This window comes from Chinchilla lanigera, unplaced genomic scaffold, assembly GCF_000276665.1.
Source record: "Chinchilla lanigera isolate Chin_1 unplaced genomic scaffold, ChiLan1.0 scaffold00065, whole genome shotgun sequence".
Taxonomy (NCBI): Eukaryota; Metazoa; Chordata; class Mammalia; order Rodentia; family Chinchillidae; genus Chinchilla; species Chinchilla lanigera.
In genome coordinates this window covers 4,899,217-4,925,667 of record NW_004955466.1, presented here as the reverse complement: position 1 = coordinate 4,925,667, position 26,451 = coordinate 4,899,217, and the positions used below count along the sequence as shown (strand labels likewise).

General features: G+C 48.4%; 1 protein-coding gene across 2 annotated transcripts in view; it reads left to right on the top strand.

Annotated features, from left to right (window-relative positions):
* Positions 1-26,451, top strand: part of Fntb (farnesyltransferase, CAAX box, beta) — an 81,620-nt gene that overhangs the window by 14,580 nt on the left and 40,589 nt on the right. For both annotated transcript variants that reach the window (XM_013521891.1, XM_005399112.2), the window contains exons 2-4: positions 7,263-7,327; positions 16,374-16,446; positions 18,905-18,996. In XM_013521891.1, the coding sequence (XP_013377345.1) occupies positions 7,263-7,327; positions 16,374-16,446; positions 18,905-18,996 (230 nt within the window). The remainder of the gene's footprint in view (positions 1-7,262; positions 7,328-16,373; positions 16,447-18,904; positions 18,997-26,451) is intronic.

Sequence of the window (26,451 nt, the reverse complement as noted above, 5' to 3'; positions counted from 1 at the left end):
CCCCCCCTTTTTTTTTTGAGACAGGGCTTCATTAAGTTGCCCAGGCTGGCTTTGAACTTGCCATTCTAATGGCCTCAGCCTCTCAAGTACCTTGGCATGTCCAGTACTGCAGAAAGAAAGAAAGAAAAGAAAGAAAAGAAAGGAAGAAAGGGCGGGCAGGGAAGAGAAGAGGAGGAGGGAGGAAGAGGAAAGAAGGGGGAGAGGGAGGAAGGACAAAACGCAGTTCCTGAAGACAACCTACAGAACAGAGGCGAAGTTTTGCAGATTGTGTATCTGATTAGAGATCTGTATCTAGAGTACACAAAGAATGAGGAAAGTATCTCCGCTAAACAAGGTAATGCAGATGTCCGACCAGCACGTGAAAAGTGCTGTGTCCACCGTCAGGGAAATGCCCGTCAAAGCCGTAGCGACGACCTTTTCACACCCGGGACAGCTCTCCTCAGAAACACAGTGGCTTGTTTGTGAGGATGTGGAGAAAGTGCAAGCTTCACTCGCAGCTGGTGGGAAGATAAAAGGTACCGCTGCTGTGGGAACAGTCTGGGAGTTCCCGCAGAGAGCCAAATTGAGAGTTGCCCTAGGCTGCAGCCATTCCACTCCCAGGTATCTGCCCAAGAGAAATGAAGAACATGTCCACTCAAAAACTTGGGCAGGGGCCGGGGTGTAGCTCAGCGGCACAGGGCCTGCCTGGCAAGCGTGAGGTCGTGAGTTCGATTTCCGGTACCAAAAAAAAAAAAAGCTTGGGCAGGAAAGCTCTGTGCTGCAGAAACAGCGCAGCACTTTTATCCCCCGCATTCCAAGACCCATGGCTGACACTCCTGCATGGAAGACAAGTCAGCAAGTGAAAAGCGTGATGCATTTGTTTAATGGATGTTTGTGCGCACGTGTGTGTGTGTGTGTGTGTGTGTGTCAGAGTCGTTCAAAAATGAAGAACAAAGACCCAGGGAAACCGTCTGCTTTTGTGCTTGGGTGTGATAAAGAATGGGCACCCATCTGGAATCGGGATGGACTGGGGAGGGGACCGCGCGCTGTGCAGTTCCTGTCCTCTCCTACCCCTTCCCCCAGGCAGCGCCGGGCCCTCTCTGGAAAGAGTGTCTTCCAAAGCAGAGTGACCAGGGTTGATGGCTTTGATGACTGAAGTTCTAGTTTCCATGACCCGCTTTCGCGGAGAGGAATTCTGGTTTCTGTACCTTTCCTCAGGGGAGAGAGGAGGTGGAGACAGGGGGCCGGTGAAGACCAGAGAGACCCTGGTGCCCCACCGTCCTTCAGCGTAGAACTCAAAGCACCGTATGTTTGGGTATCCTGTGCCATATCTTATTCTGAGCCCCCAGATTTCAAGGGAATATTTTTATAATAGGCAAAAAATAGAAATAGCTGGTGTCCATCAAATGATAAATTGATAAACAAAATGTGATCTAACCACATAATGTATAGTGGTTGATTGGTTGTGTCAACTCGAGAAGTTTAGAAGCTTAACTAAATCAGGTCAGCAATTCTGCACCCTAGGGTGTAGAGGAGCCACCCTAAGGTGGCACCTGGATGGTGTGAAAGGGAAATGAGGAAGGACAGAGGAGCTCCAGTCTTCACCTTCAGCTTGGACGTCATCTCCTGGCTTCTGGTACAGACGCTTCGGCTTCTGCCTTGGATCCTTCAGCCTTCCAGCGTAGACCCATCAGCCTCCTGATACGGACGTGCATGGAATGCAGCAGTGAACTCCAGACCTTGGACTGAATCCTTGGGTCTCTAGTGTGCAGACACCCTCTGCACGCTTTCTCATCCAACTCTGTGGCTGACCGTCATAAGCCAGTCTTGTAATTTCTTATACATTTGTATATCTTGTGTTATATCTGTTTCTCTAGTAAAACCCTGACGGATACATAATGGTATATTATTCAGGAAAAAAAATACAATTAAACATCCCCTGCTGGAATGCTTGGGACCAGAAGTGTTTCAGACTTTGGAGTTTTTCTGGTTTAGGAAAAATTGCATAGACTTTATCAATTGACCACCCTTAATCTGAAACTCCAAAATAAGAAGTACTCCTGTCTTAGTTACTTTTCTGTTGTTGCTGAGACAAAATACCTGATGCCCAGAATTAAGGAAGGAAAGATTTATTTAGCTCACAGTTGGTGGAGGTTTCAGTCCATACTTGGCTGGCTCCAAGGCAGGATGGCACAAGGCAGAGGGCAACACTTCATGGCAGTGGAAAACAGCAAAAGCAATAGCAAAAAAGGGGAGGAGGTGGCAGGCAGCCTCTTTCCGTCCCTTACATTATATGCAAACTATCTGCCCCAGGGCGGATGTAGCACTCACACCTATAATTCCAACACTGGACCCTGAATCTACCGTAAACTCTAGAAGCCTGCCCCATGACTGCATGAGGCTCTGGGGGGACATCCAGGCACAAACCATAACAACCCCAAAATCTAAGTTTTCTCAGCTTTTTCTAATTTGTGTATTTTTAATGAGTGAACAGTGTACAAATTATATCTCAATAAAGATGTTAAAAATATAGCAGCTCTTAAGAGAAAATAATTTTTGTTCATGTTTATCAGCAGCTGACTTAGAAGACTCAAGTGTCTATTGGAATTCGTAACTCACATTTTCAGTATGAGTTAGTTACTAAAGGCATTGGAATGTCAGTTGTCCACTCTGAGGAAGAGTGATTAGGAAATCCAGAGAGAAATGGCACTGTATGAGACGTGCTTCTAGCATTTTCCACTTCACAGTAAGACATAGTGTGTTCCTCTGTCAGGGATGTCAGTGGAGAAATAAACCTCCGTTTTCCTTTCCTTTGGCTGCTTATGTCGCTTGAGTGAAAGCTGAAAATGGGATTTCTCCTTCAGGAATTTCTTTTTTTTTTTTTTTTTTTTGGTCTTTTTGAGACAATGCAGACTGCAGTTCAGGCTGGCCTTGAGCTCACTTTGTAGCCCAGGCTGGTCTCGAACTCATACTGATCTTCCCGAGTGCTGGGATTATAGGCATGCGCCACCATGCCCAGCTCCTTCAGGAATTCTTGTTTGGGAGGTTTTCTCCTCAGCCTTCCAAGAGTCAGACTGCTAAGAAGATGGACTTGTCCTTTAGCCTGTGAATATTATGAACTTGTATGAACTTGAATAGGCTTGTGTTTGGGCAAAGGAAGTGAGTTTTCCACCCAGCTGGTTTCATTCTATTTGGAATTTATCAATTCAGATATAATACTGTATCTGGGACTGCTGGTGCATGCCTGTAATCCCAGCACTTGGAAGGCTGAGGCAGGAGGATTGTGTTGAGTTTGAGACCAGCCTGGGCTACAAAGTGAGCTCAAGGCCAGCCTGAACTGCATAGTGAGACCCTGTCTCAAAAAGACAAGGAAAAAAAAAATACTATATCTGGGAAAATCTTCAATGATCTTACGACATATGCCTCTTGTATATTTTTCTGTCCTGTTTAGTTCTCAGCTGAGGAAGGCGTGGTGGAGAGGTGCTGTCCGTGTTCAATTTAGGTGGTGCTTTATATTATTCCCACGAGTCTCTGGAATTTAATAATTATGGGAAATCTGGGACTACTTTCTTTTTTGTGATACTAGGAATTGAACCTAGGGCTTCATACTGAGCTATACCCTTAGCCCCTTTAAATTTTTTATTTTGAGACAAAATCTCACCAAGTCACTAAAGTTCCCAGAGTGCTAGGATTACAGGCATGAGCCCCACACCCACCTGGGACAACGCGGGAGCTCATGCTGACTTCAGCTTATTTTTTGAAATATCAGAAATTCTTAACTAGTTCATTCTTCAAAGTCACACTCAAATACAGAATCTAGGGCATATCCTAAGACCAAATATAAATTAACTTTAGGTTGGCTACTCTTTGAGATTGCTCCTCTCATCATCACAAATAAGGTTTGTCTGCGATTAAAGAGACTAGAAGCTCTGAGTCGATGGGAATTTCAGAAATAGATGCTCTTTTTTTTTTTTTTTTTTTTTTTTTTTTTAAAGTTGCCCAGGAAGGGCTGAGGGTGTAGTTCCGTGGTAGAGCATTTGCCTAGCATACAAGAATTCGCGTGATGTCGTGAGTTTCATTCCCGGTACCGGAAAAAACCAAAAAAACAACAAAAAAAAGAATTCAATCCCCAACATCACCACCCCCGAAAAAAACCTTTTTCCCAAAGAGTATACATCTTGCAGTCTCAAAGAGAACATGCTTCATTCCACAGATAAAGAACGGGAGGAAAGTGAAGCCCTGGATCTGGCTAACCAGCACCGTCACTCTGACAGGGTCTTCGGCATCTGGAGCGTGTGTCTCCTCCCCCGTCTCCGTATTCCTGTCCTTACAAAAGCTCTACTGCAGCGCCACATTATGCTGTGGTCTTCAGAGGAGACAGATGTGGCTGCTTTTGTGACTTTACTCTCTGAGATTCTTCGTTTTGTGTGACCATGCAACTCCCTGTGTGATACAGAACCAGACTCGCTGTTTCTTCAGTGTCTTAACAGTTGATGTTCTTTATAAATTCCTTAGACAGTTTTCCTGCTTTTATTTAAAATACTCCATCTGACAATCACAAGTATAACCTTGGCGGGAACTAAGTGTGTATTTGAGAGAGGGTGGTTAACAGATACCTAATCATCTTCATAGAGCAGGCAAGAATACATCTTCCAGGGCTGGGGATGTAGCTCCGTGGTAGAGCGCTTGCCTACTGTGTAGTCAGGGTTTGCAAGGGAAACAATTTAATATAGGACACATAATTTATAGGATTACTTTATAGTAATCACCCAAAGAGTCAAATACAAGAGTGCAGGAAATCTGTCCACACACTAGAGACCCAAGAAACCAGCTGAGGACCTAGGTCCCATGGCAATGTCCTGCGTGAGTCCAGCTAAACACCTAGAGCCCATGTCAATGTTCCCCACGAGTCCAGCTGGAGGCCTAGAGCCCACAACAGTGTCTCATGCAGGTGTGTACCAAGGATCTGCGCTGGGAAGGCCCAAAGGTCAGTGATGGAAGGTAGAAAGTCTGCACCAGCGGGATGAAGGATCTGTGCCAGCAGCTGAGGGATCTGCACTGGAGCCAGGAAGCGATAATCAAAGTAAGGACGAAAGCTGCCCCAAAGAGAACCACAGCCATCCTCGGCAACAGTGAGGACCCGAGCTCCTCTGATGATCAGGACAGCCGAATTCACATCAGGAAAGCCAGCGTGACAAGCTTCTCCAGGAGAATTAACAGCGCACCATCTTCCCCTCCAGCTCTCTTCTTATGCTGCTGGCAACAACCCTCGCGTGGGCCTTCCACACTCAGAACCACGCTGATTCAGTTCAGCTGGGTGTTACAAATTGACCACTAGTTGTCAATCCACCGCACCTACCCTGGGTGAGGCCCTTGGTCCAGTTCCCAGCACTGCAACAAAATAAAAACATACTTTCAAGTGCAGGGGAGGAAAAGAATCATTTTCTTCTACTGTCCTAAATTCTTGCTTGTCTGGGACCCCTGTAACAAAAGATGGATCATCAAAAGAAAGAAAAAGACATGTTTTAACATACATATGTCATGTAAACATGGGAGATACCCATGGAAAAATGAGTAACTCCAAAAGAGGTGGCCCAGAATGCCAGTTTAAGCAGGCTGAGTCAGGAAGAGTGCTGTGAGTTCAAGGCCAGCCTGGGCTACAAAGTGAGACCCTGTCTCAAAAAAACAAACAAACAAAAAAAACCAGCATATGCCTGTAATCCCAGCATCCAGGAGATCAGCGTGGGCTATATAGTGAATTCCAGGTCAGCCTGAACTACATCTGAGACCCTGTCTCAAAAAAAAAGAAACTAAACAGAATACCAGCTCATACTGTATACATACTAAAAACAAAGGGTGTGTGGGAGGTCAGTTATGGGGAGATGACCAGGAAAAGTAAAGAAGTTTTGTTACATAATTTAATTATTTGCCTTCTCTTTTTTTTTTTTTTTTCTGGTACCGGGAACCGAACTCACAACCTTGTGCTTGCCAGGCAGGCGCTTTTGCCGCTGAGCTAAATCCCCAGCCCCTATGTGCCTTCTCTACTGATTAGAGTTTCTTGTGATTTAGTTTTCTTTCTCTTCTTGGTATAGCAAGGGGACACCCTTATAGATTGAGGTTTCCTTTATAAATGTGAATTTCCTTTACAAAAGGGTAACCTTTGTTTTTCAGAGGTTTCCTGTGATCAGCAATTCATCAAAGTAATCAGTTCACACTAATCCTTATACCACTGAGGCATATTTTGGGGTGGCAGATTCTGGTCTCTCAGAAGCAAAGGTATCTATCTCCATCTGTTCTCTGAGTGCCGGGTGCCAGGGAACCAATTAAAAACAAAAACAAAAACAAAAACTGCCATTCATTTCCTTCCTGGACTGAAGCCCTTCTGCTCACCACTTTAAAGCCAATACCTGAGAAAAGAGGGCTGGGAAAGAAAGTAGATTTGTCAAGGTTGGTTGGCACCCTGAGAAGATGGAAAGGAGTTGTCATTCCCTCCACCTAAAAAAGGGCCATCTTAGGAAATTTAGGTACTTGAAAGGGAGGTGCCGGGCAATGGCTAGGAAGTCTGTGTGCTGAGCAAGGTCTTTGTTGTGTAAAGCATGTGTCTCCTTTTTTATTTTATTTATTTATTTTGGTACCAGGGATTGAACTCAGGACCTTGTGCTTGCCAGGCAGGCACTTGTGCCACTGAGCTATATCCCTGCCCTTTATTTATTTTTTGACCTGCAGGCCTAAACATTCAACCTACCTTGATCTCCTGGGGTTAATTCCTCTAATTCTTTCAACAAACATATTATTTTTCTCCGACTTAAACATCATAGCAAATTACATGCCTTGTGTTCGTTGATGTACATAATTAAAGAATAAGCAAGGAGGGACATTACACATTCTGATGTTATACGAAAGTTGCCAGAATTTCTTGGTGTGTTAATTGAAAGAAAGGTCATGTAGCAACATCTTAATCATTTAGATGTGGTTTTTCTTTAGAGGATGACTCAGGAAGGGCAGCCAGTGTTACAGTGTGGATGTCGTGGGGTGGGTGACTACAGGAGTCAGTGTAAGGTGAGCAGGGCACAGAGGACCCATTCGTTCGCGTCCCCCACCCCTCCTAAGCCTGTGGAGGCTGTCATCCTGTAGATCCTTTGAATTCAGCCTTAAGTACTGTGCAGGACACCGCTACACTGAGCTACTCCCCCTAACAGGCATTTGGAGCAACATGAAGAAAAAGTCAGCAGTGGTCTCATTTCTCTTTGTTTTCTCTCTCCCATGTCCTCTATCCTTACCAGGCCAAAGTAGAAGAAAAGATCCAGGAAATCTTCAACTGTTACAAGTTCAACCACCTTGTCCCGAGGTAAGCTGCGGGTGGGAGTGTGAAGGGCCCGGGAGGACGCCTCCCATGGGGGCAGCTCTTGTCTGTCCACCTTGTGTCTGTCTGGCCATGAGGAGCGTCTGCTGCAGACGGGTGTTTCCTCACCCTGTGCTGCCTGGGTTTGCGTGTGGCCCCGCCTCCTGCCTCGCTGGCGCGCTTGGGAGGAGGTGCTCCACTGTCTGAGCGCCAGCTGTTGGGTGGGGACACCCTCAAGGCTGACCTGTGAGGTTTGAAGGGGCGGGAGGAATTCAGGTTTTTAATTAAGTGTGGCCTTCTGCTTTGGTGTTCACATGAATACTCAAGCTTCTCTTTGTTTATATTGCATTTTAAAACAGAGTCTGGGGGGGTGGCAAGGGATAGATTCCTTTATTGTAAATTTTTATTATTCTGCAGTGCTGGGAATTGAACCCAGGGCCTTACCCCTGAGCTGCACCCCGCCCTGAATCATTTGACGGAAAACTGAGAAATGTGAGCTTCGTCAGCCTGGCCCTGGTTGGGATTTGTACAGCAGATCCCAAAGACGGAATTCCAGATGAGAAATGCAGTGCTTTTTGGAGCTTAGCAAATTGAAGTCTTCAATCTGTGGGGTCAGAAATTCTAGAAAGGGAATTAGAAGAAGGAAAAAAAACTTCATTTTTTGGAGCTGGGGCCTTACCCCTGAGCCATGTGAGGCAAATGTTCAACCAGAGTACATCTCTAAGCCCAGGAGAAATTTTTTACTTTGAACATTTATTTTTCCTTTTCCCCAGTATTTTGTTTGTTTGTTTTTTGTCTTTTTGAGACAGGGTCTCAATATGCAGTTCGGGCTGGCCTTGAGCTCACTTTGTAGCCCAGGCTGGTCTCGAACTCGCAACGATCCTCCTGCCTCAGCCTCCCGAGTGCTGGGATTACAGGCATGCACCACCATGCCCGGCTCCCTGGTATTTTGTAATGTATCACACTTGAAGGTCATACAGTTGTTTCATCCCTTGGTAATTATTTCTCTTCCAGTCAGAATATTTCTCTAAGGCCATCCTGCGTGGTACGTGCAGCCATCAGTTGATCATTATCCCAGAACCGTGGGTGGTCATCATCTTATCTTAATGACAGAAGCTTTTCTTTGACAATTTCCGAAGCATGGTGAGGCCCAGCTGATTCACTACAGCTGGGGAGCTGCAGGTCTCACGTCCTTCCTCACCTCCTTCAGCAGTCTCCTGAGCTCTTCAGGCCATGTCTGAGTCTCTGGCCCCTCTGCTTGTGGAACATTGTCCGTGGCTCCAGCTCGCTGCCTTTGTGCCTTTTTTGGCCATTGTTCTATTTTGCCACCATTTTCTTAAAGTTTTTGTTGTGTTTTCCTAATCAGTCACGACTGAGAACAGGTAGAAAAGGTGACTGCATATAGGGAAAGAGAGTTGGGGAGGTTTACTTCGTCTTCCTTCCCTTGGGAAGGAAAGGAGGTAAATATCAACCAGCTAGAGTCATTTGCCAGCATTCTAGACGAAACCTCTGCCTTAACCCAAAACTCAGACTCGGGAAGACGAATTTTTCCTCTGGTCATGAGCCACAGCAGGAGATGAGCAAATGACGCCGTTTGCTTCAGCAGCTGGTGGGAGTGAGCGCTCTTAGATATAAGGGTGTCCTGGGTTCCTCCGCCGCTGGGCACAGGCTGTGTGTGCTTAGCTTCGCTGGAGCTGGTGAGCCTTGGCGACGGTGAGGGCGTGATTGTTTGGGGGGCTTTGCTGTTGGCAGTTAGAGCCCCAGATGACTCACCCCGACAGGCTCTGAGTCACTGTGGCCTGCCTGGGCCTTGGTGGACACGTTACCTCTGCGCTTCCCACGCGACGGACCTTTGATCGTTTGGCATTTTCTTTTTCACTCACCGTCAGAATAAAGCCCTCTGACTCCTTCGCTCAAACGAGAGACAGACGGAGAGTCTGCAGCCTGGGGGAAGAAGGTGTTGTTATGGGCACAGGGAATGATAAAGGAGAAAAATCCCCTGATTCATAGGTCAGCTGTCAGGTGTGGGTGGAAAACAAAAGCGCTCCTTTGGGCATGCATCCTTGTGGAAGGAGAATATGTCAGGGTTCTGGGTTTGCTTCAGGAATATGACAGTGTCCCATTTTATCTTTTCCCATTTTATGCCTATGCAAATGAGTGTTTTAAAATGCTAATTAATGAGTGACATAAGCAGGTGTGTGCCACATGCCTGTAATCCCAGCACTCTGGGAAGCTGAGACAGGAGGATCACAAGTTCAAGACCAGCCTGGGCAATTTAGCAGCTAGTGAGATTCTGTCTTAAACAACAACAAAATTAAAAAAAGCTTGGGGGTGGTGTCTAGGAATGTAGTTTGGTGTGAAACCCTGGGTTCAATCTCCAGCACCAAATAAATAAATTAGAGATACTGTGTATTTTGGCTGAATCGCTGTATATATAAATCAGCACATTAATGTAAGGCTGAAGCCAAACATCACCATCATAGAATGAACTTCTAGGATACCTGCATAAATGTGGGCCCTGGGGCTCAGCGCTATGATGCTCGCACAGCAAGGACACGGTCCTGGCTTTGATTTCCCGCACTGTAAACAAACAAAAAGGAGTAAATCTGAGAATGCATCAGAATTTCAAGTTACTATCATAAATTTCATGTTTTAACATTTTAGTAGTCAAAATTTAAAGTCTGACCATATGTAATGCGGGAGCAAACCTCCACTGTTAGCTAAATCGCACATTCACATATTAGCGGTAAATCTAGAGCACGTGGCCAGTCAGTGTTCTGAAGTCACTGGTGCCAGTTGGGTGTGACAGACTCACATGCACTGCCAGGGCCCCGACCACGCGCAGGTCCAGGATGGTGCAGTGACGGTGAAGCAGGCGTCCTACTCAGCCTGCGGAGCGCTCTGCCACCGAGCTGCACTCCCACCGCTGGGGAGCTTATTCAGCATACTTTTCTTTTTTCTTTTTTTGTCTTTTTGATATAGGGTCTCACTATGCAGTTCAGGCTGGCCTTGAGCTCACTTTGTAGCCCAGGCTGGTCTCGAACTCACAATGATCCTCTTGCCTCAGCCTCCCGAGTGCTGGGATTACAGGCGTGCACCGCCATGCCTGGCTATGGAGCTTTTTGGTCATTCTTTTAAGAGCCTTGTTTGTCAGCTCTTACAAGCATGAGAGTTAATTTTTTCTTTGCTGTGGGTATTCTTGTTGGTCTACACCTTATGAGTTTGCCTTTTTCCACTTATGTCATTAGCTTTAAATCTTAAATGCATAGCCCCCCCACTCTCTCTCACATATACTTTTAAATGGTTTTCTCTTGGGCACAGATGACCCAGTGCTTCTTGGAAGTGAGAAGTGCAGGGTCCCTGAGCTGAAAGCACCCAGAGGTTCCATGTGCTCCAGTTCGGGCTCTTGAAGCTTCTCGCCTGGCACCGGCCTGGTCTGTCTCCTGCAGCTCCTGTGTACAAAGCTATTTTAGAATCTTCCACATCTTGATCAGTTAGGAAGCGCACCCCTTCCTGCTGGTGTTCTCACGCCCCTTACAGACAAAGCCACCTTTCCTCACGTAGTTTATTATGTGTCTGACGTTTGCTTTTGACTGAGGCTCCTGCCTTAGTGGCTTAGAAAGTTCCCGGGAGCCAATGGTGGACGGAATTCCCTGTCGTCTTGTCTGTCACAGCCAACCGAGGTGCTGGGTTGGAGCAAAGGTGTTTGCTCTCACCCGACCCTGCTGTGCCCCTAGAAATCTTCCCTCTTTCTGCTCGTTCTCCAGCCCTATGAGAGGATCTGCAGAGGCCCAGGCCCTGTGCTGGGCTTGGGCAGCGGGTGTGGGCACGGCTGGCTCGGGTCCTGCCCCGCCCGGGCCCCTGGTCTTGCGGGGAGGTGGCGGTAAGAGATGAACAGGGACGCACTTGACCAACACGAGTCACAGGGAGGATCTAGCTGAGACTGGGGGTCAGGGCCATCTCTCAAGGAAAGGCACATTTAATTGAGACCCTGAGGTGAGGAGGGTTGCTAAGTTAAGGGCGGTCGCGTGTCCCAGACAGAGGGGACAGCATGCCGGGACAGAGCCTGAGGGAGCCCCGTGTGCATGGAGCTCAGGGAGAGCTGAGCGGAGGTAGGAGGGAAAAGGGGGAGGCCCACTGTGGAGGGTCCAGAAGCCTGGTGTCGGCCCTAGGAGAAATGCAGGCACCTCACCATCAAGCGCGTGCCTTTGTGTATGCCTCCGGTAGCCTGGATCTGTCTACCTACGCGATCCTTCCCCTAAGGGACACAGCATCCCACCCCACCCCCGACAGCACGGTTCCCTTCTCATCCACCTGTGCTCTGACTCCTTGTGTACACGCACACGTGCACAGACACACACACGCACCTGCCGCAGAGCCTGCCTGATTGGTTTGGAGACTGAACTGTTCAGGGAAAAGGGCGAAGAGCTCTCGCTTTAACTTCCCTCACAGAAGGGATGTTTGGATGGAGGTGAACCAAAATAAGGCAGTGCTAGGACAGTGGTGAGCTTGGGCCACCCAACAAATACTGAGTGCTCGAAACTTACTTCCCCGCAGTTCCAGAGGCTGGAAATCTCCCCCAAGGATTGGTTTCTCCTAGGCTGTCTCTGGGTGTGCAGATGGCCGCCTTCCTCTCTCTCTGTCTCTGTCTCTCTCTCTTTCTCTCTCTTTGTTGTGCCTCTCTGGTGTCTCCTCCTCATAATCACACTGGTCTTTTTGGGCTGCAGCCCTACCCTTATGACCTCCCTTAACATTAAACACCTCTTTAAACTGGGCTGAGTGGTACATATTTACACTCAGGAGGCTGAGGCAGGATCACCGCAAGTTCAAGGCTGGTCAGAACCACATAGAGAGGCTCTTCCTTAAAAAGACTAAAAACAAAAATAAGAAACCCTCTGGAAGGGCCCTAATCATGTTGGGTGTTAGGTTCTGGGAGAGATTATTCTAAGGTTCTTTCTATAATTCCTGCCTGGCCCAAAGAAACTGGATGTATCCCTTCAATGTAAAAGAATGATAAACTGCGTGAGAGAGAGAGAGAGGGAGAGGGAGAGGGGAAGGGGGAGGGAGGGAGGGAGGAAAAGGGAGGGAGGGAAAAGAAGGGAGGGAGGGAAGGATATTAAATGAGGACAGGGAGAAGTTTCTATTATGGGAACAGTCACTGGAAGGAATTTCTCTTCCCCAGTCGTGGTTGAAGTTAATCTTTAAGTAACTCCATCTGGAGTAAGTGTTGCTCGGCCTGGCCTGCATGTGTCCTGAGCTGCTGCAGCTCTTTTTACCTCTGTCCATGCCCTCCCTCCTCAACTCTCTTGCTCTTCCCATCTTTTTTAAAAAATGTATTTATTTTGAGACAGGGCCTCACTACGTAGTCCAGGCTGGCCTTGAACTTGTAAGGATCCTCCTGCCTCAGCCTCCCGAGTGCTGGGATTATAGGTGTGCGCCACCACGCCCTGCTCTGCAGTTCCATTTTGCCAGTCCTTCCCACAGCATCACTTCACTGTTCCTGCTAAAAAAAACCTCAGGAAGGTCATTGAAAAACTCACCACACAGGGCCCATGATGGCTGTGCCCGGGGTTTAGAGCACACAGCCTCCGTGTACCGCGCAGCTCCCCGCACGCCGCCTCCAGCGCTGTGATCCTCTTGCCCATCTCGAGGAGCTCCCCTGAGCAGTCAGTGACCCCCACGCCCGGCCTGCCGAGGTCCCACTCGCTTTGTGCTCTCACCCTTCATTCTTGTCCCGGGGTGTAACACTGCTCCCACTGCCAGAGTCAACTCCTGCTACCTGGAATACTGCACTAACTCCCTCAAAAAATTATTTGCCTGTTTTTTTAATGACGCTTTCAATGAGACAGTTCATATATTATTCAGTCATTTAAAGTACATATGATTCAGCCAGGTGTGGTGGCACATGCCTGTAATCCCAGCACTTGGGAGGCTGAGGCAGGAAGATCGTTGTGAGTTTGAGACCAGCCTGGGCTACAAAGTGAGCTCAAGGCCAGCCCGAACTACATAGCGAGATCCTGTCTCAAAAAGACAAAATAAATAAATAAAGTATACAATCATTGGTTTTTATTGTAATCAGAGTGGTCCAGCCATCACCACAGTTAATGTTAGAACATTTTCTTCAACCCCGAAAGAAAAACCGTACCCTTTAGCCCGCACTGCCCTCTCTGTCTGCCAGCTGCTGTGCAGCCCGCCCCCCCTGGAACCTGTGCTCATACCTTCTGTGTCTAAGGACTTTCCATCCTGGGCACTTCTGTAAGCGGAATTGTCCACACTTCTTCGTGACTGGCGTCTTTTGCTTAGCGTGTTCTCAGGGGTCGTCCACGCTGCAGCGCAGGGACTCCTGCTTGCTCTTAGGTGCAAAGCCAGGCGGCTCAATGCACTTCCAAATCCTGCACGATCTACCACCTTCGTGTCTCTGCAGTCCGGCTTCTCTCTCCCACTCCCTGGTACTTTTGCTCCAGCTTCTGAACTAAATGGACTTGATTGTGCTGCGGTCTCCTCTCTCTTGCCCGGCTAGCTCCTGTCCTCAGGCCTGAGCCTCCATCCTGTTCTCGCAGGCAGGGCTTCTCTGACCTGCTGTGCCTTCCTGTGGGCCGGCACGGCCTGCTGCGCTGCGCGGACCACAGGGCTCTGCTTGCCATTTACTTGCGTGTGTCCACCGCTGGGCCCCATCCGGCGCCGGCTGCTGCCCGCACAGGACGGGCATTTACCGCGGCCTGGCTGCTGGACCCTCAGGAAGAGAAAGTGCGTCTGGCCTCCCGTCCTTCACAGTGTGCCCGCTCCGCGGGCTCTCAAGGTGGCCAGCCGCTGTGTCTCTCCTCAGTCTCTGCAGCATCCGCCACAGTTAAGCACTGCTTCCTGAGCGCCCGTGGCGGACACTGCTTCGCCTTCCCTGTTGCTACAGGGACTCCTCGTCCTCCTCCAAGTCCTTAGAGATCCGTCTGCTGACAGTTCTGGGTTCAGTCTTACCAGTCTGTTCTCTCTCTCCTGCAGCTTTGACCATCACCTGCGTGCAGACGAGCGCCCCAGTCTGTGCATTTAATCTGGGTCCCTCAGGACAGGGACATGTCATCTTAGCCCATTTTCCGTTATCACAGAGTGCCCGAGACCGGGAAATTCACTGAGCAAAGAGGTTTATTACGGCTCTGGGTCTGGTGGCTGGGAAGCCCAAGAGCGCGGTGGCCGCTCCCGCCTCACTTCCGGTGAGGGCCCCGTGCTGCTCGACCTCAGGGTGGAGGGCAGAAGGGCAAGCAGCCCCCGGCATGCACACACACTCGGCATGCACACACACTCGGCATGCACACACACTCGGGGCAGCCTCGCTTTAGAACAGCTCGCTCTCAAGGGCAAACCCAGCGGTGAGAGAGGCGCTGATCCCTTGCGGCGGTCCGCGCAGTCGCCTCCCGACACCCGCCTAGCGCGTGTGGTTCGGACTGCCCGCAGCGTCTTAATCCGCACGTCCCGCAGCGAGTTCCCCACGGTGCCCGGGCCAGTTTGGGCCCCGCGCTTGCCCCTGGTTGCTGTGTGTAGCTCCCCACTCGCCACAGTGCTTCCCCCTCACTCGATTAGGAAACGCGCGCCAGGGCCGCGGCTAGCGGATTCTTTCTCCAAAGCACGATTCTGGTCATTTTTCTCTTGGCTCAAAAACCTTCCGGCGCCCCTTTGCCTACTAGATTGAGTGGGAATTCCTCAGCTTGCATCCCAGAGCCCTGTAGAAAGGCCTCCACTGCTGCCTTTTCTGTGTTTCCCCGTTCATCCCCGCCAACGTGAGGCTGGAGAGCCCTCCGCCCGCAGTCCCCCGGGACACGTGACGCCGGGCTGCACTCTGCACTCCCCGGCCGCTACCTGCAGCTTAGGCTGTAAGTACAGTTAAAATTTTCTCCTCTGCCAGGGCCACCGGCCTCAAATTCTGCCTCTTCCGTACAAATTTTGCCCATCATTCTTTTCTTAAGATTACCCCTCCTCTTTGAACCTCAGTACCGTTTTGCTTTTCATCTTTCTGAAACCTGTTCATTTCTTCCCTTGTTTTACAGCCTTTTATGTTCGTATCTCGTTTCCATTACTGAATGAGGGGAGTCTGAGGCGGAGACTGCATGATGGCCTTCGTTCTTTCTTTTTGAGACAGAGTCTCACTATGCAGTTCAGGCCAGCCTTGAGCTCACTTTGTAGCCAGGGCTGGCCTTGAACTCACAGCGGTCCTCCTGCCTCAGCCTCCCATGTGCTGGTATTACCGGCGTGCACCACCACGCTCAGGGAGGGCCTTTTTTTGAGCAGTGGGAATTCTATAAGTAATGATTGAGTTGCCTACCTAGAACAGGGCGTGGTTCATTTCCCTTTCATCTCTGTAGTCAGCAAGCACCGTGGACGTCTGAATGCTCTTCCGCTTTTTCTTCCTTCCATGATCACACAGGCCCGCTCTGCGACACCAAGCATGAAGCAGCACCTCTGTCTGCCAGTGCACGTGGTCGTGGGTGGCACGTTCTGTCCCAAAGCCAGCACTGCTGACCTCAGGGCCCAGGAGGTGGCTGGCTGCAGAAGGCAAGCGCTGTCCTGGCCAGGGCTATGGGTCAGCACGTGGGAGTGGAATTTCAGGAGGGAATGATGGATGAGTAACTGAGGGGCAGGCGGGGAACAAGTGTGGATCTCAGCCGAGCGATTCCAGAGGAAAGGACTGAAGGGGCAGCGGCTAACCACGTGCTCACAGGATGCAGAGGCACGGGGCAGCCATCTTGTTTGGATGTTCACGGAGCTTCCTAGGGGACCGTCACCACCTGGCAAGGTGTGCTTGGTGCCGGGTTTCAGTGAGCTCAGCGTCAGAGCGTCTGCCGGCACCGACTTCATGCACCTCAGAGACTTTCCCATGCAGGCCCCTTTTCTGATGCGGTTGCCCTCTGGAGCTGCAGAAGTTGTCGGGGATTCATTTGGCGCTGCGCATGCATGTATACGTGTGTGCAGTGTGTGTGTGTATGTGCGCGCGTGCATGTGTGTGCCTGGGTGAAGAGAAACCACGAGCTACTACAACGGGCTTACAGGCTCTCTGTCTCTGCAGGCTTATTTTGCAGAGGGAGAAGCACTTCCATTATCTGAAAAGAGGCCTTCGACAGTTGACTGATGCCTACGAGGTAAATATGTTTCCCAGGAATGCCCTCTGTCAAGCTCTTTACCACGTCTTCTTTTTTCACACCACCCCCCATTTGAATGGAGAGTGCTGTTGGGCCCCCCTTGCTGCAGATTCACACACGCCGTGTGGCTCTGGCTGGAACCAGGGTGCCCCGCCACATGGCTGGGACACCACTGCTGACGGGGCAGAGCCAACCTGCTCCAGTCTTGTCTTCTCTTAGAGTGAGTGGGGCCCTTTGATGGGGTCAGGCTTTCCTCCACCGTGCAATCACGGCTAAAGGTTTCACATGAAGCCATGAACCAAAAGAAGCCTTTCTTCTCCTGACCCCTTCCTCCTTTCTCCTGACCCCTTTTATAGCTATACATCTGTTATCTAGTCAGGCCCATCCTGTTGCCTTGAGCTGAGCTAGTTCCTTCGTAGCCAGAGGACCAGAACGTGAACCTCAGAGAGCACCCCTTGTATTTAACACTGTTAGCTCAAATTTGAGTGGATGTCAATGTTGAAACCAACTCCAATTAAACAAACCAGCAGCGGGGTGTGGTAGCGCACACCTGTAATCCCAGCACTCGGGAGGCTGAGGTAGGATGATCGCTGTGCGTTCGAGGCCAGCCTGGGCTACAAAGTGAGTTTAAGGCCAGCTGGAACTGCATAGTGAAACCCTGACTCAGAAAAACCAAAAAAGCGCACAACACATCATGGGCTGGATTTGGCCTATGGGCTATCAGGTTTCATTTTCAATCCCCCAGTCACATCCTCATTGGTTAGTGTCCTGTGTCAGTCATCTTTCCATTGCTAGGACTAAATCCTAATATACACAACTTCAAGAAAAAGAGGTTTCTTTTGGCTCATGGCTTCAGAGGCCTCGTCCATGGTCCGCTGGACCCAAGGCAGAATGGAATGGCTGAGGAGTGCTGCTCAGCTTGTGGCAGCCAGGAAGTACAGAGGAAGGGAGCGGCCGTTGGCCTCGCCCCCAGTGACCCACCTCTTCCAGCTGGGCCCCACCTCCTAATATCCCATTCAGCTGCGTACTCATCAATGGACTGATTCACTGGTGAGGTTAGTGACCTCATGATCCAGTCATTTTCATAAACCCCATCTTGGAACACAGGAGACTTTTGAGGCACATTTCAGATACAAACCGCAGCGGATCCCATCAGCTTGATACAGGTAATGCCATAGCAGCTAGCAGGCTGTTGAGCAGGGTGGTAAAATCTTACCTTGCGTTCTCTCCTCTAACCCTGTAGTTACGCCATGAGTTAGGGCCATCTTTGTTTTTTATGGGGAAGGAAACAGGCATAGGTAAGGCAATTTGCTCAAAGGCACATGGCTGGTGGGAAGAGGAACTGTGATCCACACTTAGCCCAAAGGCTCAGCATGTCTTCAGTGGCGCACCAACCCGGCCCCCAGGCGAGCATTAACCACGGCTTGGACTGTCAGCTCATTCTGGAAGAGGGCAGCAGTCTGGATGGAAGGCAGCTCTACTCACCACCATACCACCAACGCAGGGCAGCAGTTTGGGCTGATGAAATGGCGCTGGATGAAAAGTCTAAAAACCTACATTCTTGTCTCAGCTGTGACACTTAGTTTTTTTATAATCTGGAAAAAATTTCCCTGGACGTCATTATATAACTGGAGCACTCCTGCGGCTGCCTGCCCAGCCTCGCCTTGAATCTCAGGAGCCGTGTGGGCCTGGAGTTAGGATTGAGGTCAGTCTGTGTGTCACCTTTGGAAGCCGTTGCCAGCTCCCCAGGCAGAATGAGTCTTCCATGTTCTCACTCAAGACTTTCCAGCATTTGTCCAGGAACATGTGCTCGTGTGCTGTGTTCCGAAAGACACAGGGTAACTTGTACTCAGTGTGGCTGTCCAAAGCCCTTTTCTTTTAAGATGACATATTCTGGGCTGGGGATATAGCTCAGTAGCATAAGCGCCTGCCTGGCAAGTGCAAGGTTCTGAGTTCAATTCCCGGTACCAAAAAAAAAAAGACATATTCTGTACCCCGAACACTTCCAGAATCAAAATCAAATTCCTTTTCATTATCTGCCCCAAGTGTCTGTGACAGTGCTTGGCACAAGTAGTCACCACATGTTCATTGGATCTGAGAACGAGTTAATCCATGAGCTCTCTTTGAGACTGCAGAGATTCCTGGGGTCTGTTCCAGGAAGAGGCCCGCCTGTGACTGCCTGACGTGCAAGTGTCCTGTGCTCAGCCCTCCTCAGAGGTCTGCTGGGCAGGGACTTACGGGTCTAAAGTGAACTTTGTTTTTAAATCTCATTTCTCTTTTCTCCCAGATGGTCATTGCAGTCCTGGCTAGGGCCACAGAGTGAAGCACCCCTCGTTCACCAAGTCAGGGCTCCCTCCTCCCCGTGCCAGGCTACAGGGAGTGAGACGGCTCCAGCCTTGTCAGCGGCGTCTTGGGGAGACTGTGAATAAGGGGTGTGTTTTCTTCTCATCCTCCCCAGTGTCTGGATGCCAGCCGCCCGTGGCTCTGCTACTGGATCCTGCACAGCCTGGAGCTCCTCGACGAGCCTATCCCCCAGACAGTGGCGGCAGAGTGAGTGTGGCGGGGCATCGGGGGCGCCGTCTGGGATTGCATCCTGACTTTGGGGTTCCTTTCGTTTGTTGTGATTTAAAAAAAAAAAAACTGCTACCAAGAAGCCCGTGCCCTTCTCTTGCCCGCCCGCAGCTTCCTGAAACTCCTCCACTTAAATGCCTGTTGTAAGCTGGTGGGAGGAGCAAGCCTTTGAACCCCCAAGGAAGGATTCCGGTTCCTCCTGTGCCCTTTTTCTTTTGGCTCTTGGCTCTGATCTTTGAGAAGAGTGTTTAGCGCCAACTCTGAGAGAGACGACTTCCCTGGGAAGTACAGGATGCATTTGCGTGGCTGCTGTGGGGAAGCATAGGCAACTCAGTGGGCAGAATCGCCTTTGCCCTCCACGAACACCTCCTCAGACGCGCCTCCTCCGGGTCTGCGGCGTGGGGTACTGTCCTAGTGCACCGGTGTCATGGCCCAGAGTTTTCATTAACTTCTGGTGACTAGACCTAAGCGACTGACTGTCTTCCTGTCAGATGGTGTTTGCAGATGGTGTTTGCAGAATGGCCCCTCATTCGCAGACGCTCATCATAATTTACATCTTAAGGAAGAAAAAACTGATCATGACTCCAGTCTTAGGGATACTGGGGATAGGAAAGGAGAGCCAGGAACGGAATCCAGGAGGCCCGCGGGCCAGCCCGTTCTCTTGGCTTGCGTTCCTCCAGTCCCCCTGGTGTTCCCGAGGGCCAGGAATAGGGGCCCCAAGGCCCCGGGCCAAGTTCGGTTTTCACAGCACAAGGTGGCAGCTGCACGGACTGGTGGAGGCTCGCTGGGGCCCTCCCCGGTCCCAGTGCCCCTGCCTCGGCCACACTGGCAGGTCAGAAGAACAGAAGTCACATTGTCTCATTCATTCTGTCTTAACAATAACCTCTCATTCTTGCTTTCCTGGGCAGGGTGTCTTGTGATGAATGTGGATGGGGAAGATAATAACGAATTAAGCCCTTAACCCTTGTGACACCCGCTCTGTGGGGCAGAGAGAAAACATGCGCTGTTTTGATCATCAGGACTGCTTCCAGCACTGGAAGTACAGTTGGACACAGTTTCTGCAGTAACAGGAATTTAATTGTCAAAATAAAGGCCCATGTGTTTTTGAAATACCAGTTGGGGACTGGGAGGGGGGTGCATCCCCCGCCCACCTACACACTCAGGATGTACACTCAGCTAAGAATGGGAAAGTCGCCCAGGAGAGAAGCAGAAAGAAGCGGAGGGTTTTGTGTGAGTGACACGCAGATGCCTGACAGAGGATGTAGACCAAGTTGGAGCTGGGTTCCTGCAGTGGAGGAGCACAAGTCAGGATCAATTCTGAATTTTCTCTGGCTTGTATAGTTGGTAGGGCTTTTTTTGTGTGTTTTTTGTTTTTGTCTTTTTGAGACAGAATCTCACTATGGAGTTCAGGCTGGCCTTGAGCTCACTTTGTAGCCCAAGCTGGCCACAGAACTCAAAACGATCCTCATCCTCCTGCCTCAGCCTCCTGAGTGCTGGGACTACAGGCATGCGCCACCACACCCAGCACTATAGTTGGTGTTTTATCATTTTTTTTTTTTTATCATTGGGTTTTTACCAGTATTGGGTCTTGCCCTATAATTCAGGCTGGCTTTGAACTCACTATGTAGCCCACACTGGCCTTGAACTTGTTATCCTTGGGTTTTTTTGGGGGGTGGTGTATGTGTCAAAGCTGCTTTTGTGGTATCACCAGCTAGGAAAAGTGGAGCCCTTTAAAGGGGTTTTCACCGTGAGCAATTGGAAATAACCTAAATACTAACAGTAGGGTTTTTTGTTGTTGTTGTTGTTGTTTTTTTCCCAGTACCAGGAATCGAACTCATGGCCTTGCGCTTGCCAGGCAGGTGCTGTGCCGCTGAGCTAAATCCCCAGCCCCCTAGTAGGGGGTTTTAAAATTTATTTAAAGTTTAAGTAAATTATAGTATAATACATACAAGGAAATATAGGTATCCACTTTAACACTTTATGTATACATGTACTTAAACGTATATAAATGTATATATACTTATGTAAAGAGATGTGAAGTGAAAATAGATAAAAAGATACAACTTTTAAATTTTGGGGAGGAGGCGAAGGGACTGCGCCTACAGCTGGTGCAGGTGCTGGGTGAGCGCCCCACCACTGAGCCTCCTCAAAGCCCTGAAAATTCAGCTTTTATAGAGTAGAAAATATAGATTACTGTATGCATTTTAAAAAGCGGAAACAGGAGCTGGGGATTTAGCTCAGCGGCACAGCGCCTGCCTGGCAAGTGCAAGGTCGTGAGTTTGATTCCTGGTACCAGAAGAAAAACAGAAGGAAAAAAAAAAAGCAGAAACATACACACATGGATAGTGAGGTTAGAGGTGATTTAAAATTTGTCTTTTCTAAGCTTGTTTACATTTCCTAAAATTTCTACCACGAACCTTCGTAATTACAAGACTGCTTTGAAAGTAAAGAAACTGCGTGGGGTGTGCCTGTAATCAGGGTGCTAGGCCAGGCTGAGAAAGGAGGATCGGGAGTTGGAGGCCTGCCTGGCCAGCAAAGCGAGACCCTGCCTCAACAGACCGAAAAATAAAGGAGACTGACTTATCCTGATCCTGAGAACCACTTGATAGCTAATGCCTGAGTTAATCTCCTTCACAGCTGCCTTAAAAACGTAAGCTGCAGCTCTTCTGAGCATTAATTTAATGAACTTTTAAAGAGTAACTTGGACTTTCCAATAATGTTACTGTTTCTTGTTATGTACTTGGCCAGCAGTTAATTCCAGAGGCAGACAGTAGTGCAGATGTGGTGAACAAAACCAAGTAGCCCTGGCCTGTAAGGAAATAAACTATTTGTACTAAGATTCTGAGCAATCTTAATGACTTTTATAAAAAGATGGGGATTTTCTCTTTTAGACTACCTGTAGGATATTACCTTTTGATTTATTTTGCACGGGGAAAAGGAGCTCTTTGAAACACGATCAGTTTTTTCTTTCTCCTTCAAACACTGATTACGGTGGCTTAGAGGCAGGTTTAGCTCTGGAGTTTTATTATTTCCCTTCCCGGTGCCCTACCCCGCCTGGCATTGTCTGCACACACGCTCCACACACACACAGGCGTTTCTCTCACTTTCCTATGTTCAGCCTTGTGCTTGTGTTTGCTTAGGGAACAGTGTGTTATCCGGAGCTCCCTCTAGTGGCCAGAATCACTTGTGTCAGCGAGTGACTGCTGACCAAAGCCAGCAAGGCCGGCTTTTACTGCTGCTGCCGCTGTCAGATGTTTCAAGAGGAAAATTTAGTTTGCTTCTCTCGAGCAATTATATGCAGACATGTACATGCTCATTTACAAAATGTAAACTAATATTTTGAGGCTGACATTTACTTTGCTTAATGGAGGAAGCATCATGTACAGAAGGTCCCATTAAATGCTGCTGTACTAAAAATACAGAGCAAAGTGAGAACCACAGAGAGACCACTGCACTGTTAAATTAGGTTTTTAGTTTCTGGAAGAGTTAAAAATTGGCCAGGTGTGGTGGTGCATGCCTGTAATCCCAGCACTCGGGAGGCTGAGGCAGGAGGGTTGTTGTGAGTTTGAGACCAGCCTGGGCTATAAAGTGAGCTCAAGGTCAGCCTGAACTGCATAGCGAGACCCTGTCTCAAAAAGATTCCCCCTCCCCCCAAAAAAGAGTTAAAAATTGTCTTTTTCTTAAAAACCATTTAAGAATTTTTGAACTTACAAAGTTTTTCCAGAGATAAATTCTAATGTTATTTTAGTGCTTTATTATTTCCTGTCTTGGTTACTTTTCTCTTGCTGAGACAAAATACCCAATGCCTAAAATTAAGGAAGGAAAGGTTTATTTAACTCTCAGTCTGTGGAGGTTTCAGTCCATACTTGGCTGGCTCCGAGGCAGAGTGGCACATGGCAGAGGGCAACAGTTCATGGCGGCTGAAGATAGAAAAAGCAACAAGAGCAAAAGGGAGGAGCAGCAGAGGGAAGACCAAGCCTCTTTCTCTCCCTTACATTGTATGCAAACCACTCACCCCAGGGTGTAGCATTCACACCCATAATCCCAGTGTTGGACCATGGATCAATCATAAACTCCAGAAGCCCACCCCATGACTGCATGAGGCTTTGGGGGACAACCAGACACAAACCGTAACATTTCCCTTTCAGAGGTTATCAGTAACCCCTTGAGTGTTTTTCTTTTTAATGTTTACATTAAAGTGTACATGGTCCATTTCCTTGCCGTTCAGTAGGGACACCCATACCCAGGCATTCATCTGCAGGCATTGTTTGTGGCCAGGTTGTGCTGGCGGCCAGGGTACAGATCCGAGGTGCTCTATACCCTCTTCATGACAGTCCCTGCAACAGAGAATGACCCAGCCACTTGTGCCAGCCCAGCCAAAGCTGAGACACCTCACTCTTCAGAACCAACCTGGATTTCAAAGCAGCAGCTGCCCAGGGGACTGGCCACGCTCAGAGAAGACTCTGAGCAGCGCCAGCCTCGGAACCAACCTGTCTTTTACCTGTCTGCTGTTGGACTCCACCTAGTGCAAGCCCTGCCGCTCCGTTCTGCCGGGGTGCGGCTGTTTCATGGGAGGGCAGGAGGCAACCCAGCTCCCCTCCTGCCTCTTGCATTTGCTTCCACTCCTGTTCAGGAATGACTGCTCTTCGCAAACTAGAAATCCTCACAGTTATTTAGGCCTTAAATCTGTCTGTGGTGGCCTAGTATGGGATGAAGCATTTTTCTCTCTTTTTTGTGGAGCTGAGGATTGAACCCAGGGTCTTGTGCATGTGAGGCAAGTATTGTACTGCCGAGTACAATGGGGCTATAACGCTAGTGCTGAAGTTACTTTCTCAAATCTAACCAGAATTCTTGCCGGGCGTGGTGGCATACGCCTGTAATCCCAGAACTCAGGAGGCTGAGGCAGGAGGATCATTGCAAGTTTGAGACCAGCCTGGGCTACAAAGTGAGCTCAAGGCCAGCCTGAACTGCATAGTGAGACCCTGTCTCAAAAAGACCGGAAAAAAAAACAAAACAAACAAACAAAAAAAAAAACAGAATTCTTGCCAAGATTACCCTCAATTTTGTTACTTGAAGATTTTTGGAGGGGCTGGGGATTTAGCTCAGCAGCACAGTGCCTGCCTGGCAAGCACAAGGTCGTGAGTTCGATTCCCAGTACCAGAAAACAAAAAAAAAAAGAAGAAGATTTTTTGTAATTGCCCTATGTACACATGAAGTATTTTTCTGGGTAGCTTCTCACTGTGGTTGTTTGTAATATTAAGCCTTTCAATATTTTTTTCACTTCTTAACGTTATTTATAGTTAGCCAATTTTACAACTCTGATATGAGCTTCCTTTGTGTAAAGTGGAGGCTAGGGCCAGACATAATTCTGAACCATGCTGTGTTGATCATGCCTTTGAAAAGTGCGCTGTTTTGTTTTGGTTGGTTGGTAGGTTGTTGTTTTTTTTTTTTGCCGGGCATAGTGCCACACACCTATAATTCCAGCTACCATACTTGGGAAGCTGAGGCAGGAGATTGGCCAGTTTAGGGCCAACCTGGGCAATTTAGTGAGACCCAATCTCAAGATAAAGTAAAATAAAAGGGGCTAGTGTTGTAGCTCCATGTCAGTACTTGTCTCAAAGTCCTGAGTTCAGTCCCTAGTACTGTAAACAAACAAAATGTGTTTTTGTTATTGATTGTTAACTCCTCAGGACTGTAATCTCTGATCCTTTCCTGCTGTGTTTCCAGCCGTTTGCCACTTGTGTTTATGTGCTTTACCCGTTCCCAGTCCCTGCCTTCCTAAGTGTATTACTGCGTACTTGCTTTTGTTTCATTTGTTTTATTCTAGACTCTGATTTGTTTCTCTGTTTTGTATTATTTGCTTTCTGTGCATACTTTTTTTTTTTTTTTTTTCAGTATGGGGGACTGAACTCAGGGTCTTCACAATGAGCTATATCCCCAGCCCTTTTTTTTGATTTTTTATTTTGAGACAGGGTCTCACAAGTTGCTCAGGCTGGGCTCAGATTTGCAATCGTCCTGCCTCAGCCTCCCTGAATGCTGGGATTATAGGTGTGCATCCCCATACCAGGCTTGCATATACTTTTGAATCCTCCCTCCTCATTGGTGACAGTCTTGTCCAGAACCAACTGCTTTAGAATAGTCTTCAACCATTACCTGAAAGTCCAAGAAAATGTCTTACAAGGCTGACAGTAAATCATGGACATTCTTGCTTTGAACTTGAACCTCTTTCCTGGGTGTATCCTCAGTGTTTATGATTTAATCCATAGTAGGTATGGCTGTGGTATTGGGTTTTTTGGTTTTTTTGGTGTGTGTGTGGATACTGGGGATTGAACCCAGGCCCTTTGCATTTTTTATCTCTAAAAAGCAACATATCTAGGCTTTTTTTCTTTGTACCTTTGAGACAGGGTCTCCCTGAGCTACTACTACTTGGCATGCTCCTGCCTCTGCTTCCTAGAGTGCTAGAAGTATGGGCATGCACCACCACATCCAGCTAGATTTTTTTAAGCACCTAAGTAGTCTGGGCTTTTTCTGGCTTTAGAAGATTGGGGCCTGTGTATTCCTTATTAGCTCTCTAGTGATTCTGAAAACACACATTTTCCATTCGAAAATCCCTGATCTCCAAAGATAGTTTCCTACTTCGTTGGTGATCGTTGCGGACACTAGACTTGGAAGAGCATTGCTGACGTCAGAGAAAGTTGATCCATGGCCACATCTAAGATACGTATATCGATAGTATCTTTCAAGGAGTCCAAAGCAGGCCACGCTTGTTGTTTACACAGTGTTTCCTGCTTGTAATTTTTTAACTAGTTGGTGAATTTTTGGTCTCTCCCTTTTGATAGATTGGAGTCCCGTTAACATTTTGGTTTTCAGAACTGCTAAGTCTGCTAAAGACAGCTGGCGGCCCCCTGGTCACTTTGGCAGTTCCTGAAGTGGCAAGTTGGGAAGTCTTAGGATCAGAATGTTCTGTATGCGGAAGTGAGGTCTCGAGCCCCGCCCCCAGCTCTCCAGCCGGGGACAGTCAGATGCCACTAGTCAGCTGCGGCGCTGTCCTTCCCGGCCGGATTGAGGTGTCTAGTACATTCAGATCCTCACTGAACCAGACTTCAGGTTACTGGGTCAGGAGTGTTGCATTCAGCACAATTCTGTTTTAGGTGCCAGGGAAGGGAAGGGAATGCATAGGTGACTCTTTTTCTTTCTTCATTTAAAAAATGCACTAAGTTCTTGTTGTTTTATGTTCTGGGGATCAAACCCACACTTTATGCACACTAGGGAAATCCTCTACCACTGAGCTACTGTTTAGATCACCTCAACCTTTTGCTTTTGTAGTAGAGAAATCTTAGTAGGCTATTGCAGCCAACCTTGTTAGGATTTCAGCTTATTAGCTATTTGTTTCCGGGAAATGGTATAATCACTGATGATTTGGAAAATATGTTG